This window comes from Lates calcarifer, linkage group LG5, assembly GCF_001640805.2.
Source record: "Lates calcarifer isolate ASB-BC8 linkage group LG5, TLL_Latcal_v3, whole genome shotgun sequence".
Classification (NCBI taxonomy): domain Eukaryota; kingdom Metazoa; phylum Chordata; class Actinopteri; family Centropomidae; genus Lates; species Lates calcarifer.
Window position 1 is genome coordinate 24,481,964 of NC_066837.1, and position 18,194 is coordinate 24,500,157.

The 18,194-nt window shown below is 39.9% G+C and overlaps 1 protein-coding gene across 1 annotated transcript; it reads left to right on the forward strand.

Moving 5' to 3' along the window:
- The first annotated feature begins 6,353 nt into the window (after nt 1–6,353).
- chrnb5a (cholinergic receptor, nicotinic, beta 5a) lies at nt 6,354–17,895 on the forward strand. The gene is made up of 8 exons (XM_018664581.2): nt 6,354–7,191; nt 11,656–11,801; nt 13,985–14,029; nt 14,134–14,243; nt 15,022–15,548; nt 15,970–16,460; nt 17,248–17,393; nt 17,666–17,895. The coding sequence occupies exons 1-8, from the start codon at nt 7,146–7,148 to the stop codon at nt 17,679–17,681; spliced, it is 1,527 nt and encodes a 508-aa protein (XP_018520097.1). The 5' UTR covers nt 6,354–7,145; the 3' UTR covers nt 17,682–17,895.
- Nucleotides 17,896–18,194: the final 299 nt, after the last annotated feature.

Here is an 18,194-nt window from a genome sequence, read left to right on the forward strand (position 1 = left end):
TCCTTGCAGCTCACGACCACAGTGACATTTATTTACTTTTGATCAAAATACTACTTTTATTTTTCCTCTTGTCCTGTTAAAATCATATGCTGACAACATTCTCCTCAAGTTGGCAACTTTCTTTACCTTTTGTTTGATTTTATTACTACACAAGTTAACACAAGACTGAATGTTTTACAAACTCTGTGGACAAAAACCTCCTCCATAAACAGAAATCCATAATTCTGTTTATGTATGAGGATACATTAATATAATTTCCTGAGTATCTGTGTTATGGCTTTAAATAGAAAAAGAACTGTAATGTTTCATATGCAGTATATTTCACAGTAGTCATAGGGCCACAGATAGAGAAAAACCAGTCATCATGTTCCTTATGACAGGAAACATTAGCTGGTGTCCCAGTAGCATGTAGAATAGTTTACATGGCACTGGCTCTCCATGGCTGGTTGATCCTATCATAATCACAGGCTACTGAAAGGACAATTTCCCCTGTCATTAGTGTGGACCCTGCACCTGTCCTACCATAAACATACATGTGTGCCTCACTGATGAGCATTTATTTATTTTCTTTTTTTTTCCCTTTTATATTAACAGTTCATGGAAGATAATTGAAAAAAGTTTTAAAGTAAAGTAAAAGTAGTAAAATCTTGACTAGCTTCAGTTTGCCACAGGACAGCTTTAGCTACATGTGGACATGTGTATATGAAAAATTCACCTCAGCCTCGTTTTTAAAATACATCATCTGGAGAATTAAAAAAAAAAAAATCCACTGAAGATATCCTTGTAATAACATTAACAACTGACTGGTCAAAAGAGACCACCTACCTTCTCCAAGGAATCCAGAGAACATAAACATCTGGTGTTTCTGAAATGGTACCCAGTCAGTGAGGCAAACTCATCTGGAGTCTACAAGGAGACAATAATAATAATAATAATAATAATAATAATAATTATTATTATTATTATTATTATTATTATTATTTTATTATTATATCATGGTGTCAGTTAAAATCAATGATTTGGTTTCAATCTGTGGGGATGTGGTCTATGGTTGCAATATTATAGGATCCCCTGTTTTTGTTTCAGTCATTAGGTCGTTACTGCCATCTAGTGGTAAACATGATATAGTATAAACGGCAACATAATATCCTGCCATTTCTATACCATTTTAACTTTTTCACAGTCAAGTTGGCTGTAATGAAATATATTATAAATACACTATATTTCTAGCCTACAACAGGTAATAGAAGAGAAAATATAAATTCATGTTAGTCATTTTTTCCCCTCATCTGTGGTGAAGTTTGGATGAAATTCCTCCTGTAGTGTGCCACACAAGAACAAGTTCATGTTCTAGACAAATTCTTGTGTGTATGTGTACCAGCCTTTACACCAGCCATCACATACAGACATGGAGCGACAAGTCAAAATCAGCCATTGGCTGATGTTTGAAATGATTTCGAAAGAACTGTTTGAAACAGGTCCAAGCTGCTTTAAAGATGGATCAGTGAGGTGGTAGGTGTTGTTTACACTGAGATTCTGCTAATCCACCTAAACTGGGTGAACACTTCTAGCACACCAGCAAATGTAATCAGCTTCACAGAGAAAACTGTGCCAGAAAGAAAAACTGATTAATCTTAAAGAATAATGAATGACTATAAGTCTCATCTGATGCAAATTTACATTTTGTTGCCTGTCCTTCATAGACACCTACTCCACTGCTACCTGAAGTGACCTCTTGAGCAGGCATTTTATAACAGCTTTCAACATGACCCTGCCAATCAGATATGAAATCTGCCTTTATACCATAACAAAGGGTTCAGTGACTGAGTGATGGAAAGTGGTGCAGGATTAAATCTACAGGGTGTATATAACATATTATATACTATATTTATAATAGATACAGGTTGATCAACATATTGTATATAGGATTTACATCCTTTTATATGTACAAGTGTTAAGGTATTGTAAGAAAACTATCAAGCATTTTTGCAAAAATAATCATACTGTGTACATATGTTGCATAAAAAGCTACATTTCAAAGTACATGCAGTCAATAAAAACCTGAGTTAATGTGATGATGTAAGAGCACAGGAGGTGGACTAACTGCAGGGCAAAAGCTCTGGGGCTTTGATCGCTGAGGCATTTTACACCTGTTACCCTCTGCATACGCATTTGTCTGGACAAATGTTATGACTGTGTCCTGCTATACATGTTGCTCAAAGTAAATGCTAATGGGTTTATATAATACTTGCCTTTGAGTCCCTATTTTTTTCTAATTAATTCTATTACCTGGGATGTGAATGACTAAAAATACAAAAAGATACTGTACACGATAAAACCAGAGGTTTGAAAGTAGAGGTTTGGCAGGACACTACTGATTTCTGCCTCACGCTCACCAATTTGCAACAGAACCCTGAAGCCACTATAAAACAATGCCCAGATTAACAAGTTTTGTGTTGACAAACAACATAAGATACAGGGTCTAGTGAACTGATACCCTTGGGTCTGATTTTTTGTTGCTGGTCTGTATGAATGCACTTCTCAGGTATGTGGAAGAGAGTGGTGGATTTCCCCAGGCCTCAGACTACAGACACCATCTGCTTCTTCCTCTATATACTAATTCATTTCACCCTATCACCACATCCCACACCTCCTGCCATTACTATAGCAATGACAATCAAACCTGCCTTTTCCCTCCAGCCCTCAGGCTGAGGTGTACATATTGTGTTGGATGTCAGCCAACTACCTCTGATGTACTTTCAAGAGGATGGAGTGACTCTTTACCCTGGAACAGTCTGCTCTTTACACAACCATTACATTACTACTTCTGAATCCACAGTGACTTCTTTTCAGGATCTTGGGCTTTGATTTTTTAAAAACTGTAATTAAAAGCTCATATAATGCTATTGGTTTGCACTTTAAACATTTCTCATGACTCTTCCTTTACTCTCTCTACTCAGTTGCTCCCAATCTCCTTGCTAATCTGCTCTTTTGCTATCCTAACCCTACCACAGGTTCCCCTCCATGACTGGTCCATGCATCGGATCCACCCACAGCTACATCTAATTGGGTTGGATAGATAGATTTATCTGCTGCCCTGTTGCCCATTCCCTACACATATTAATTCAAGCTCATCCTTTCTGTAAAAAATTAAGGCCAGCTTTATGCTCAGGAAGAGTACTACTCAAACTGTGAAGGAGGACTTTGAGAAAGTAACCTCTAATTCATCTGAGCTTGGAGACTACAAATTTATAACAAAAAGCATGTTGTGTTGTGGAGTTTGAAAGGGGTCTATCAGACTGAGCGTGAGGGTCTGATGAAAAGATGCTGTGAAGTTGCATTATGAGAAATGTAGGATCAGAATTATTGGAGCTTGACCCATATTAAGGACTAAAAGTTAAGATATCTCTGCTTCTGTTGCTTTAATTCTGACCTTTTGTTCATTTTCATCATTATTTTCACTATTTTGAATCATATAAAACACATGTTCTATGCTAAGTGCACACCAAATGAGACAAATTGTTGTAACTTATTTCCTTCAACTAGCATGTCTTCTTTCATGTCTCCAGGCTGCAGGCTGCTGTGCCTCTGCACACTATGTTTGTTACAACCTGAAACCCCATCTTTTTGAGGAAAATCACACCTCACCTCTGGGTTTATATAAAGTATTTGCATATATCAAGGGTCATCTATACCAAGTGGAAACAAATTGTGTTTGAAGAAACAAACCAATGTAAGGACTCAATCTGCAACAGGAACTTCTAGTCCAGTTAGACTTTCCATTTTTCTGAGAAAATAACAAACCTCCACTGGAGCAGTTGACTGGCTAACATTAACACACTCACCCAGGTGAGACTATGTGTGTGTGTGTGTGTCTAAGAATGGGAGGGGAGGTTGTTTTCTACAGGCTCAGCAATCTTTCCAGCGCACACTCAGCAGACCTTATCTGGATAAATAAAGATTAAAACCCAACGAGTGCACAGCTCTAACAGTGTAACCCCTCCTCTGTGTAATATGTTGATATATTGCTCCCACTGAACACAGTAGTTTTTCCCGACTATAAATATATAAATATGGCACGTACGATCTTGGCACTTTTATTTAGCAGCCTGAACCTGCCTGTACAAGACAGAGGCAGTGATGGAGTAGTAAAGGAAGAGAGGGAGGGTGTTGTGAATTGCCTTAAGCTGTGGCGCCCTTGTGCCAGTTAACTTGACTGAAGCAGACACACACTTCCATTAGGGCAGATTGAAATCTCCACTGGGTCGTGTAAGGGAGTAATGTGTTAGTTATATGGCCTGGACTGTGAGGGATTTATGAACATGCTAAACCCATCAGTAATGGCACAGGGGTAAATCTCGTATCTGTTTTTGTTTTGACATCATTATTTCTCTTTTAGGAGATTATCTTGTGTGTATATCTGAAAAAAAATTGAGAAACTCATCTGATTTAGATTATCAGGTAACATTTGTTAGATTTTTTTTGTTTTTTAAAAGGAAATTTTTCCATCTGTATGTTTTATTGTATCTCAAAAGGAAAAGAATAGGCTATATATTAAAGAACCTGTTCATCCCTCCTGGCCAGGAGGAATCCATGGTTATGCTGCTGAATCTACGATGGATTATTCATGAGTGACAAGCAGAAATGTCTAAAAGAGGTGCAGTCTGTTCATGTCTTCTCCTCTTCATTGCTTTCACACCCGAGCCTTTCTCTGTTTTCACCGTGACTTCTGCAGCAGAGAGGCCTGCGACATGACTCTCCTCTTACTGCGAAGGCGAATCGTAGCCATGTTCACCAAGAACAACTGTTAAAAATACTCTTGGTGGGAGCTCACATCATGAACACAAATATAAAAGCAAGCCCATATGCAGTGGGTATCTAGTATAGGGGCTCTGAGGTGCATAACAGGATTTCAAGATGAACTGCAGACACTTGCTCCAGTATATAGAGGAATGTGTTTGTTAAAGCAGTCTAACAGATCCTGTATGAGGTGTAATGTCAATAATAATGAGTAATGTGTTACTCTCTCAAATGAAAGAAGATTAACATTAATAATTGTTCTTCAGATATTTGATATAGCCTGCTGATGGTGTAGAAATTAATAAATCTGTGATGATTTTAAAGCCCCGCTGATCAAAAGTGTGTTTGGCTTGTTACTTCACTGTGATGTTTAACCTTTGCTGTGCAGACTGTATGAGCAGAAATTCGCACTAAATGGCTGTTTTCATGTTCATCTGCTGAGAGTTTCTATGTGCTCACATTTAATCTCAGTTTAAGATGTTTTAGATGTACATATGAGCAGGAACAATTTAGAACTAATTTTGAGTCCAGAAATGGTCCACAGAGCAACTTATACATGGCATGATGTGGAAACTTGAGCTTGAGAATTGACTTGAGAATTGACTATTCAAGTAGGAGACATTTTGTTTCTATAACTTACTTTACTAATACTCCATTTTCATGGTTTCCGGATTTTTTAATGGGGAGAACAGAGCTGGTGTAAATTCAAAAAGTGTACATCATATAACATGTCTGGAGAAGATATTTAAAGATTCTTACAGCCCACACACAGGTCACAGTGCAGAGTGTTGTAGTGTGGAGCAGTGCCTGTGTGGAGTGCTTTGCTCGGTTACACATTGACGGGGCATGATGCTGTCATGGGGGATCAACCAGAACTGTTTATCTGTTTGTGGGATTATGTGGATCCCCATTAGCCGTCACCTGTGCAACAGCTACTCTTCCTAGTGTCCATAGAAGAAATTACCACAACAACTTCATGTGATTATGTGAATTAAAAGCAAAGGTAATAAAATAAAACAAGGTACAGTATCAGTTTGTAGTATGAGGGGCACAGCAGCATACACACTGCAATCAAACACCCACAACCATCCAGTCCATAATACAAGACAATAGAACAATACACTTCTCCATTCAGTAAATTATTAGATCATATATATATATTCTCCTCAGTAGAAATCTGACATCACTGGCTGAACAGAAACATGGCGTTCTCTCTTTTTCTGATTTTCTGTAACATCAGGTTTTTTATTACACACTGAATTCTGCTCTTCTTTTTTATTTCATTTCTGGTGAGCTTTTTCCACAGAGCAGTGGAGAGACCCTCCACCCCCCCACCTCTCTCTCCTTCCCCTCTCACATTATGACACCTTGTGCTCACAGATACGCTGTTTCAAAGCCCATTCCAGTGATCATAACGCGTATCTTCACACTCAGCTCACTTGAGTAAACCTGTGCCTAAACAATCAACTTAAAGTCACCACGTGCTGTGACCTCTAATGTTTCCATCTCTGTATTGTTCATGTTTGGGTTGGTGACAGTTAGTGCTATGAAAGTGCATCGGACTGGCAGCTGAACATCGGTCCAAGCCGTGACGTGAATCTTTTCCACTCAAGGAGCTCAAGCAGACACACACACACACACACACACACCCCTCCCCTCCACAACACCCCTTCTCCTCCTCCTGCTTCCCTCTGTGGCTTCTCCTCCGAGCTCCATGAGTTTGATGGAAAATTGTTCCTGGCTTCTTTGCGGACTTTAACTGGCAGTAGTTACAGACATCATGCGTCCCAGCGGTTTGCCCTGCACTTTGATCTGCGCTCATTTCTTAATGCACTAGAACTTGTCTGCGTCTCGTCAGAAGGGAGCGAACTTAGCGCAGGTGAGAGCTGGTGGCTTAAATCGCCGAAGAAGAAGAAGTTGCTGAACGCGGATTTTGTTTGAACGCAGACAGCAACCACCTTGCGCTCATTTGACTGTTGGATTTGGATCGAGAGCGGTTTAAATGTCACCGGGCAGCGCAGCTCTTGTAATAGTAGGAACAAAAGCGACCATCATGTTGTCTCTGGTAAATAAACATTTCTTACAAATAACCTCTTTAATGTATTAGACAAAGTTTCCGCGTGAATCTTTTGCGCTGCAACAGCCGGAGCAGGTGTGTGTGTGTGTGTGTTTGTTTGTATGTGTGTGTGTGTGTGCGCGCGCGGCGTCCAGCGGACAACACAAGTGGGACGAAATAAGGATTTGTTACTGTAGCACGACGGGATACAAACACAGAACGTTTCTTCTCCTCTGGAGGAGAACCTGAAAAAAGTTTCAGGTTTTGTGTTCGCGGAAGAAGAAAGGAGATGACACCCAACGCTCTCCTCCTGCTCTTCATTCTCTCTCTCACAAGTGAGTTGTTTAATTGTCTTTACATCTGGAAAGTATGAGTTTGTCAAAAAACAAAACAAAACAAACAAACAAACAAACACAACACTGGTGTAATCAAAGTTTTTTTTTCACCAACATGAAAAATGAAGATGGAAAGATGGAAATGGTTCTCTCTCTCTCTCTCTCTCTCTCTCTCTCTCTCTCTCTCTCTCTCTCATACCTAGTAATGGTGGCCTGGTAAAGTCAGTATGATAAGCACAATAAACTGGTGAAATGAAGTTAGTTAGGTCTCAGTGAACTGCAGAGGAGAGATGACTGAACGCAGTGTCCTGGAGATAATTATACACAGCTCACATTAAAGGTGGCATCAGAGAATTTGATATTGACTGAGCTATATTCCAAATCCTTCCTTGCTTCAAGCAGACAGGCTGAAGGACCTGGTCTTATGGGCTTGAAATTGCTGCTGCATTAAATGTCATTAATTGTTTACTTATGACACAACACCACTCTATCTTATGTTAGTTGCAGTGGAAGAAAAGGTGGGGTCCACTGTATGTATCAAAATATTTCAGTACTTGTAGTATTCATCTGTACTCATTCTTTGGCAGGCGGAGGGATACATGAAAGAAAAACTGAAGCTATCATATCATAATCCTAATTATTGATTACGCAGTTTTATCCCCCTGTTACAGTCTGAATGGTATTTCAAAGGCTTCTCCACATGCCAGGAACACACATGGTTTTAAAAAAGAAAGAAATATACCCAAATTGCCAGAAATAGACAATTCTTAAAAGCATATGAAAATCAGCCTTAAATAATCCATCATGTGTACTTTAACCTCCAAAGCTCCAGAAACACTGAGGGTGTGAAATTGTAGCAACTAGTGACTGTCACTTATGTGTTATGTTATGTTTTGTACTTATGTTTTTCTATCATATTGTTTCTGTAAACAACATAACAGCATAACGTTTATATCATGTATGAACTGTGTTACCTGCATGGAAGTGTTGGATCATAGATGTGAGCCCTTACAACTAAAAAAGCCAAACAAACTCAGAGGACCACCGTGTTTCCCCAAAAAGAGGGAATCTGCTGTTTTTGTTGTGTCTCTGAGGTTTTGAATCAAAAGCAGCCACAACGCTTCTCAAAACAACTTTTACCTCAGAGACTGGGTTTTAAAAACTGTGTGTGGTCTTAGGTATTCTTAAAATACTAGTAAGAAAAAGCAGATGGGCTCTCTGAATAATTCACAGAGGGCTATATTATATCTACTGCCAAGAAAGAACTGTCTACTGTCTTTCAGGCTGAACACTTGAATGTCTCCACCACTGTCCTAAAAGAGGATCTTCCTTTTTATTAACCTGACCTTGTCTTTCATGGATTGCTGAGTTTTCCATCCTTTACCCACAAAACTGCTTAAGCTTGTAGGCCAGGCCTTAACTTCAGCTTGTTGGGTTTTAAAAAACCAAAATTAACAAGGCGAAAAACTAAATCAGAGCCATCGCTGCTCATGTCTGCTCGATTAAAACAGCTGGACACTGACAAAGATCAGGTATGACAGGAAACACAGTCAAGCATTATTCCTCAGCATCCATCAAGGCAAAGATACCGTGAAGTCCAGGTCTAAATTATTTAAATGATGTAATACACCAAGAATGCACATAGCACTTCTCTGTGTCTTCAACCATGTTGTTGTGAGTGTGAGTGTGTCTTTCCCGAAGACCTGAATACTGACCAGGCACCATCAGGCACTGTGCTATGATGTTTGGCACCACTCCTCAGTGACAGCTGACAGCTGTAAAACAGAAATTAAAAACACACAAGAGCACAGCCTGCTAATTACAGCATCATTTTATTTATTTCTCACATACAGGGTAGTACTGAAACTACACTGTATTTGTGTGTAAAAGGAATCAACATGGGACTGCTTTACTTGTTAAAATGGGACTTGGGACTTGGGATTCCCACATTGCTTTGTCCTGATTATGGTGTACTTTTCTTAAATGTACCAGCTAAACCCTCAGCTGGAATTAATTTTAAGTAATTAATTAAAATAACTGTATGTTGTCTAGTAAACCTTGGTAAAGTTCTCTACAACCAGCAGAAACTGCAGGAAGTTACTTGTCCTAGCTAAGAAAAAAAAAAAAGTCTTTCTAGTTTTTATGCTGAGCTAAGATAACCAGAGAGTGATACCAGTCTTCTCATCTAACTCAGGCCAATAAAGGGAATATTAGTCTTTCCAAGATTTTGCACTATTCCTTTAACAATGTAATCTTCCAAAGTAAATGTCTTTCTAAGTAAATCATAATTTAAAACACTTTCGCACCATTTTTCTGCCATGTTACCCAGTAACAGCATTAGTTTTTATTAACTGCCCTGCAATTACTTTAAAAAACCCCTCAGAAATAAAAAATACTCACAGTGCAGTGTATTTATAAATTCATCTCACAAAGTTGTTCCCACCTCCTTCTCATTCACTTCTCGTCTTGCTCCCTTTTACTTACATACAGTATTTGTCCCAGTATACTAGATACTTGGTAAGTCTTTTATTTATACCCTTTATATACTACATATAAACTGATCAGCAACAACATTAAAACCACTTGCATGGACTCCACAAGACCTCTGAAGGTGTCCTGTGGTACCAAGCACCAAGATGTTAGTGGCAGATCCTTTCCAGGTCTCACAACTTACAGGATTAAATCTTCTTCCTATAGTGCATCCTTGTGCCATCTCAGTCCCACGTAAACAATGCACATACATCTGGCTGCCCACATGATGTAAAAGAAAATGTGATTCATTAGACCAGGCCACCTTCTTCCGTTGCTCCATGGTCAATTTCTGATGCTCACATTCCCAATTCGTCAGTGCTTTCGGCAGTCAGAGGTCAGTATGGGCCCTCTGACTAGTCTGTGGCTATGCAACCCCACATGCATCGAGCTGTGATACACTGTGTGTTCTGACAGCCAGCATCAATGTTTTCAGCAATTTGTGCTACAGTAGCTCTTCTGAGGGATTGGACCACACATGTCCACCTTCACTGCCCATGCATATCAGTGGGCCTTGGCTGTCCATGACCCTGTTGCTGGTTCACCAGTTGTCCTTCCTTGGACCTCCTTTGCTAGGTATTGATTGCTGCATACAGGGAACACCTCACGCCATTTTGATGGCCCACTCAGCTCACCATCTAGCCAATGTGGCTTTTGTAAAAGTCACTCAGATCCTTATTCTTGCTCATTTTTCCTGCTTCCAACACATCAACTTAAAGAACTGATGGCTCACCTGCTGTCTAATTAATCCCACCTCTTGACAGGTGCCATTGTAACCAGATAACCAATGCTATTCACGTCACCTGTCAGTGGTTTTAACATTTGTTTGTGTACGTGTACAATGTAATCTAAAGCATTACCACCCATGATCATAAAACATCCCATACTACTCCACTGGGGCCTCTTCAGATGAAAGCTGATGTGATTAAGATTCTATCTAACTATTAGATGAACCCTTAATTTAACCAACATCTTTCTCTTTCACAAATAGATTCTTTAGGTTCTTACTTGATTGCAAGTCATGTATCATCTGAAGTTAAAGTAATCTGCAGACTGAAGAGTTTTCATGTAGTGTTAATAGATTCCCTTTGCTCTCTCCCTTTTCAAAGAGCTGAAAACATTGGCGTTCACTGTGACATGAAGACTTGAAGCAGCAGGATGTTGCTGAGAAAAGAACATCCATGCTCACTCAGCCTTCCCCACATATAATCTTACAAAAACAGACAATTCATATGGCACAGTGGGGGTGAAGCAGTCCAGATATTAAACGCTCTCTGCGCTGTTGTCAGTTTGTTTGACAATGTAGACATAATGGCTGCGGAAGCCAAGAGAGTGGGTCAAAAGCATTTTGCTTCTGACTTATTCATACGATCACTTTTACATAACCAATAATTTAGGGCTGAGGAAACACAAAGCTTCAGGGATCCCCTCACAGGGATGGATGCATGACTGGATTTTTGTTTGTTCTTTTGCTCTAAAACCCTGCAGTAAAGCGTGAGACTGCAGAGAACACGTGATTCAGCCTTAATGCCTTTTGGTAAATTTACTTCATTTACAGCCAACTTGTTTATTGTTCATCATTCATGATGACACTGGAATGAAAACATACTGTGATGGAGAGAATATCAAGCTTGGAACTGCAGCACATGCACAGGATGTGGTGACATTTTTGTTTTTGGTGTTCTACTGAAAGACAAACATGCAACCCCTTCTACCAGAGATTGTGGTTTGCTACTAGACAAACACATGGCATTTACTTACTTATGACATTTATGTTTGGTTGAGTGACTGTGTTCTTTTCAAACACAGCAGCAAAGGTACACATAGCTGTATTTGAATGTTTTTGAGTATACATGCATGCTAGGGTTTTAAGGCCTCCCACTATGTACACTTTGAAAATATTATGTTTTTGCACGTTGTGTGTTTTTCCTGTAGGCAGCAGGGCAGAGAATGCTGAGGAGCGGCTGGTGAACTACCTGTTGGGTCCAGAGCGCTACAATAAACTGATCAGACCAGCTGTCAATAAGAGTCAGCAGGTCACCATCTCCATACAGGTGTCTCTGTCTCAGCTCATCAGTGTAGTAAGTAACAAATACACACATTTACACATGCAGATAAAAAGCCTAAGGGCTTGAACACCAGTAGTCATCACTAATAAATGTTATAGCCACCATTTGATGACCATTTGATTTGATGATTACAAAAAGTTATGACTGAACGGTTTGTTAGCAGATATAATATCTGTATATGAGGTGGATCCAGCTTTAACATCTCTGCAGCAGGAGCAGAATGCACAAACCGAGGTCACCCAGGGACCTTTTTCGTTTTGTTTGGTTTTGTCACCTGGACCCGACAACTTGGATTCACATCTTTTAAAGCCTCTAGCGATTCTTGTGCAGTCTACTTTTGAAAGTCTTTTAGTATGCTGGGTCATTATTTACATGCAGGTTGCCCATTTCACACCTGTGTAAAAATTGCATCATACTTCTGTGCAAACTCATAACAAACTTTTAACATTAACTGATGTAACATTTTACACCTGTTAATTTGGTGTCTTGGTCATCATTAATGCTACTAACACAGCGTGACAGATATACGTGACTGACAGCTCCTTCGCCCACACCAAGTTTTGTTGTACCTGTTAGGGTTAATTTACACTGTTAGCAAATTTATTAGCTCATAGAGGAGGGTGACATCATGTAAATCCAAGCATTGCACTACTCAGCGGGCCTTTCCTACAGCTGATACTAACTCTCACTAACATTTACATAAAATCTATTCAGTCAGTGATATCATCTCTTTCTCTGTCAAAGTTTAAAAAAACATCTCTAACTAAAGAGTGTGATTGCTCTACTTAAACTTTTCTAATTGTTGTGTGGTAACTTTCGAACTGCTTCACCACAGTAGCAGCTACATAAATATTTTAAAACCTCTAAATAAATATTACACTATTATGTGTTTTAATAAAAAAAACTTTATAGTAATGCATCAGACTGCCAGAATACAAAGACATGCAGATTAGAGGAACTGGTGACTTTCTATTGCCTGTAGGTATGAATGAGTCTGAATCTATTTGCCTGTCTCTTTGAGTTAGCCCTGTGATAGACAGGCGACCTGTACACCACCTCTTGCCCAAATGCATGTTAGGATAGACTGCAGCTTCCCCTCAGTCTCAGGACAAGTAATTTAGAAAATGGATGGGCAGATAATTCATGGATGTTTTTTTTGTTTTTTTAAGTAATCCATGTCTGGATTATCCATGTTTTTGGAATATTGACTGAAGCCTGTTACTCAGTGTGTGCCATGAATACTTTGAACTAACACACTTTAATTCATTACAGTAAAGGGTTTTCCAAGGCTGTGCCATACCGGTGTGCCTGCAAGCAAGATGTAAACAAGTATCAAAGGAACTGTTAAGCATCCTGTTACATTTTAGTCACCAAGTCTTTACCTCACGAAGTGGGCTTCTAAACAGGATTTGCTGTTTAATTTCATGGTACAGATTTTTGTATATATTTAGTCACATTATTTTATGAGAGTACTTTCCATTATGCCAAACTCTGTCTGGCTTTCCAGCAACTCCAAAGCCATTACACATGTCTCATTCTCTGTATTTAACACACTAGAAATAGGTCATACTGTGGTTTAGGAAACAGTGAGCCTACATTTTGAAGGTATCTACTAACTATCAACAGCTAGCTTAACATTAGCCTTGAGGGCTAGCCTGCTAAAGAGACACAACATGTGAAAAGTATTCCTCCTCTATGACAGTAGCCCCCCCCCCCCCCCGTAACTGTAATAATTATAATCGTATTAGTGTTACATGTCTCTAAGATATACATTACTCTGCTCTGTGCTTGACTGACACCATCCCCACTCCTCTGCTGGCACAAAGACAACTTTACTTAGATGTCTCGTGAGGTATTTAATTAGACATATACAGCATAACATCTGAAATAATTCAAAACACTGCAACATATCCACTCAGGGTGGACACAAAAACTTCCTGCACAAAACAGTAATTCAGCTCTTTATTAAGTCTAACTTTGTGACATTTATGACGGTGTTGGAAGGTATGTAATTTTGCCCAAAACTGATATGTATCCTCTTGTATCCTCCCCCTAAAGATGTGTTTTGTTACTTGGGTTTGACTTTGCTAAACCACCACAACAACATTATAATAACACAACAATTCATACTGTTAAGTAAAATATTATGGAAATTATGCAGAATGCATGGCAAGCTGACTGATGTTTTCTTGCAGAATGAGAGAGAGCAGATAATGACGACCAACTTATGGCTGTTTCAGGTACAGTGTAATTTTGTCACTGCTGAGTGCACATACAGTGTTCAGTATACAGTCTGTATAAGTGTGTTTGTCAGTAATGAAGTTTATGAACCCTCTCTCCACAGGAATGGAATGACTACAGGCTGAGATGGGACCCAGAAAAGTATGAAGGCATCAAGAAACTACGAATACCATCCAAACACATCTGGCTTCCTGACATAGTGCTCTACAACAAGTAAGTACATGCATCATCCCACATAGACAAGACCAGTCAGTGCAATGAAAAAATACAACTACATTTACAGCCTGTGGGTATGTGTGTGTCAGGTGGCTTTGTATTAATGGAATTACAGTATATCATTCTACAGCATTACAAGGTTTTCCAACACTACCATCCAGGCCTTACAAGAGGAAATTCTACAACTAAAATAATCATGTTTTTCTATGGGGGTTGGATAACTAAAATGTAATGCACTCTCATTTTAATTTTTCCAAACCTGTATTTGCTGAGGTGAAGGGGATTAGTGAATAATCTGGACTTTATTATCACTTCAGCTAATCATGAGGGAGTACTTGGGTTTGTTTGTTTTTTTTAAATCACTATAGTAAAGGGGTAAAAGGGTATTCAGAGCTAGTGGTATATCTTAATTAAAAGAGGAATAGGACATTTTGGGAGATATGTTTAATTACTTTCTTACTAAGAGTTAGATGAGAAGATTGATGCTACTCTCATGTCTGTGTATTAAATATGTAGCTGGACCCAGGAAATGGTTGCTTAGCTTAGCTTAGCATAGCAGAAAGACTGGAAGCAGAGGGAAACAGCTAGCCTGGCTCTGTCTAGAGGTGCCAAATCCACCTGCCATCAGCTCTAAAGCTCACTAACATGTTTAAGCTAAGCTGGCATCTTTTGACTAGAGCTACATATTTAGCAGCAAGACAAGTAGTATTGATGCTCTCATTTATCTCAATATACTCGTATACTATATCTTTCATCTTCTCCAAACCTTTCACAGTGCTGATGGTGTCTATGAGGTTTCCTTCTATTGCAACGCTGTAGTCTCCAACACAGGGGACATTTTTTGGCTCCCCCCAGCAATCTACAAGTCAGCCTGTGCCATTGAGGTGCAGAACTTCCCCTTTGACCAGCAGAACTGCACACTCAAGTTCCGCTCCTGGACCTATGACCATACAGAGGTGGACCTAATCCTTACCAGCGACTTTGCCAGTCGCGATGACTTCACACCCAGTGGAGAGTGGGACATCGTGTCACTCCCAGCACGCAAAAACGAAGACCCCAATGACATCACCTACCTGGATATCACCTACGATTTTGTGATCAAGAGGAAGCCGCTTTTTTATACCATTAACCTGATCATTCCGTGTGTTCTGATCACGTCACTGGCCATCCTGGTTTTCTACCTGCCGTCTGACTGTGGGGAGAAGATGACGCTGTGTATCTCAGTGCTGCTGGCCCTCACTGTGTTCCTGCTGCTGATATCAAAGATAGTGCCACCCACATCTCTTGCAGTGCCACTCATCGGTTAGTTATATTTATGTTTGTTTGTGTGCAGCTGTGTGTAGAGTTGAGAAAATTTGAGCTGTGAAACTTTTGGAATAACTTGACCTGAAGAAGAAGTGCTGAGGGCAGAGGGCGTATTCTAACCTTTTGTATTGTAATTTCAACATTGGCTTAAGCTCTTGGCAAGGGAGCATCACCACCACCTGGTTCCTGGCAAGAAATCATGTTTGGTGGCAAAGAAAACATACAAATGGCCCCTTTAAAAGCTGGTCTTTATTTGTCCATGTTGGACATGCTGCCAACTATTATTTGAGACTCAGCCACTGTTTGAATACTGGTTGACAAATGACCTGAAAACTGAGAGCAGTGTGATTGAGGACTATTTAAAAATATGTATTTGTTCACCTCATCTTTTCTTTCTCTACCTGTCACTCTCTCTTAGGTAAATACCTGATGTTCACAATGGTTCTGGTCACTTTCTCCATTGTAAGCACTGTCTGCGTCCTCAATGTGCACCACCGCTCCCCGTCCACCCACCACATGCCTGACTGGGTCAAACGCCTCTTCTTAGTCCAACTGCCCACCTTCCTCCTCATGAGGCGCCCGGGCTCTTCCAACGTCCGAGATAAACTCCGCCGGAAGTATGCCAACCAGAGTACTGTCGGGAAAAACAGTTCCCAGAGCTACACAGACAAGAGGCAGTACTCCAACATCAGGCTTGGTGGGATACGAACAGACACTGACTCCTTCTATGTGAATGAGGACTTGGCCCACAAGTTTTGCTGGAAGGTGGGCGATATCCCAGATGGGGGTGGTGGATTTTCGGACTTCCGGAGGCCTTTGGCTGTTCAGTGGGATGCAGATCTGGAGGAAGCAGTGGATGGAGTGAGATACATCGCTGAACATATGAAGACAGAAGACGATGATGAAGGGGTGAGAAAATAAAAACTGGTAGAAAACAATGTGTGATGAGTGCAGGCAAATAGTGTCAAGGAGCTAAATAAAATAGGAAAGAGAGAAAATGTTATTGAATGGAATGAGGGAAGAGAAGACACACAAAAGCAGATTATGGAGATGGATGATGACAAAGATGCAACAGGGAGGGATGAGAAGATTTGCACAAGGAATGAAGAGGTTATCAGGGCAAGATGAAACATGGAACATTTCATTTCTTAAATCCTTCAGTATTTTCTTTTGTCCCGCTGTGACATTATTCCTGACATTATTCCAACCTGTCAATCATCTCTGTAACTGAAAACATCAGATATCCTCAGAAAACCCTGAACACACATATAAACACAAATGGACTGAACACAGCACGAACCCTAACCCAGATCTGTGGCCCTGGGCTTGTGAACATCCGCAAAACTCCCACACTTAATAAATATTACAAACAAGTTTTGCAGCTGTAATTGCTTATGGCAGGTTTTTCATCCAGCTGCCTCTCTTCCTCTCAGTATCAACGGGTTGCAGTGTAGTTAAAAATATAACCCGATTCGCATTTGGTGTCCTAGAAGCTTCACAGCTATGGCAGTGGTTAAAAAAACATTTTTTCTTACATGCATAATTTTAGAAACCTTTCCCAAATACATGCTCTTTTAGGTAGACAAGACAAACAATGGTGCCTCCCTGATGATCTGCCTCAACACACACATACTATATAGTCATGATATTCTCTGATTTTAACTGTAATCTGTAAATCTTATTGGTTTGATTCTAGATCATAGAAGACTGGAAATATGTGGCCATGGTGATAGACCGTCTGTTCTTGTGGATCTTCATCCTGGTGTGTGTGGTGGGAACACTGGGGCTCTTCATGCAGCCGCTGTTTCAAAGCTATAACACACCCACTGCTGATGACGCTGAGTGAGTAACACACTAAAGTTCAAAAAGTTACAGACATCACAACACATCTAATAATGTAACAAAAGCTCTTATTTAAATGCGCTATTTGTAAGTTTTGCTATTGCTACCTAGCCAATGTTAGCATTAACAGCTTTTTACTTACCAAGCTAGAAGAAACATTGTGATTTTATCATCATTCATTTACTCACCAAGATCTATCTCCAGCAGTGGAAAGCACCACCATTTCTTTGCCTCAAGTTCTATCACTTCTTTTCTTCTACTATTTCTATTAGCATGCTAATCAACTAGCCCTGGCCAGCTCACTGTGGCATCAGGCCTGACCTGGAGAAGAAGCGCTGTTCAGAGGGTGTACTCTAACATCTTGTATTGTTAATGTAATGATGACTGAAGCCTTGAACAATTCTCTTCATTTCAAACAAAACCAACTGGATGAAACATCAAACTTGATATCCCTGGACCTATCTACTGTAAAGCCAGGTGTTAAGTCAATCAGTTTTAATGAAGTGGGTACTAATGAAACAAATGTGTTCCTATGAGTATGTAGATACAGTATCTCCTCATCTGCATTTACCACAGTGTTTTCCTTTCCATAGGTATGGAGATTTCTAGGATTTCTGTGGCATGAAAAAGAAACAGTTGAATTAGTACTCTCTTGTGGTAACTTAACTGAGAACTTACACCAGGTCTGTCTCTGATCTGTCTCTGCTGGTTGGACATAATCAGCCAAATCAATGCAGCCAGCTGCACAGGTTGTGTTTGCAGCAGTGGACCTCAAACAAAGACATTCATACCATGCATCGT

Bases quoted from the DNA above. Each gene is read 5' to 3' on its own strand.
- chrnb5a (XM_018664581.2), top strand. From the start codon at position 7,146: ATGACACCCAACGCTCTCCTCCTGCTCTTCATTCTCTCTCTCACAA. The intron at 14,244-15,021 runs GTAAGTACATGC...AACCTTTCACAG, and splicing joins GACATAGTGCTCTACAACAA to TGCTGATGGTGTCTATGAGG. The intron at 15,549-15,969 runs GTTAGTTATATT...ACTCTCTCTTAG, and splicing joins TCTTGCAGTGCCACTCATCG to GTAAATACCTGATGTTCACA.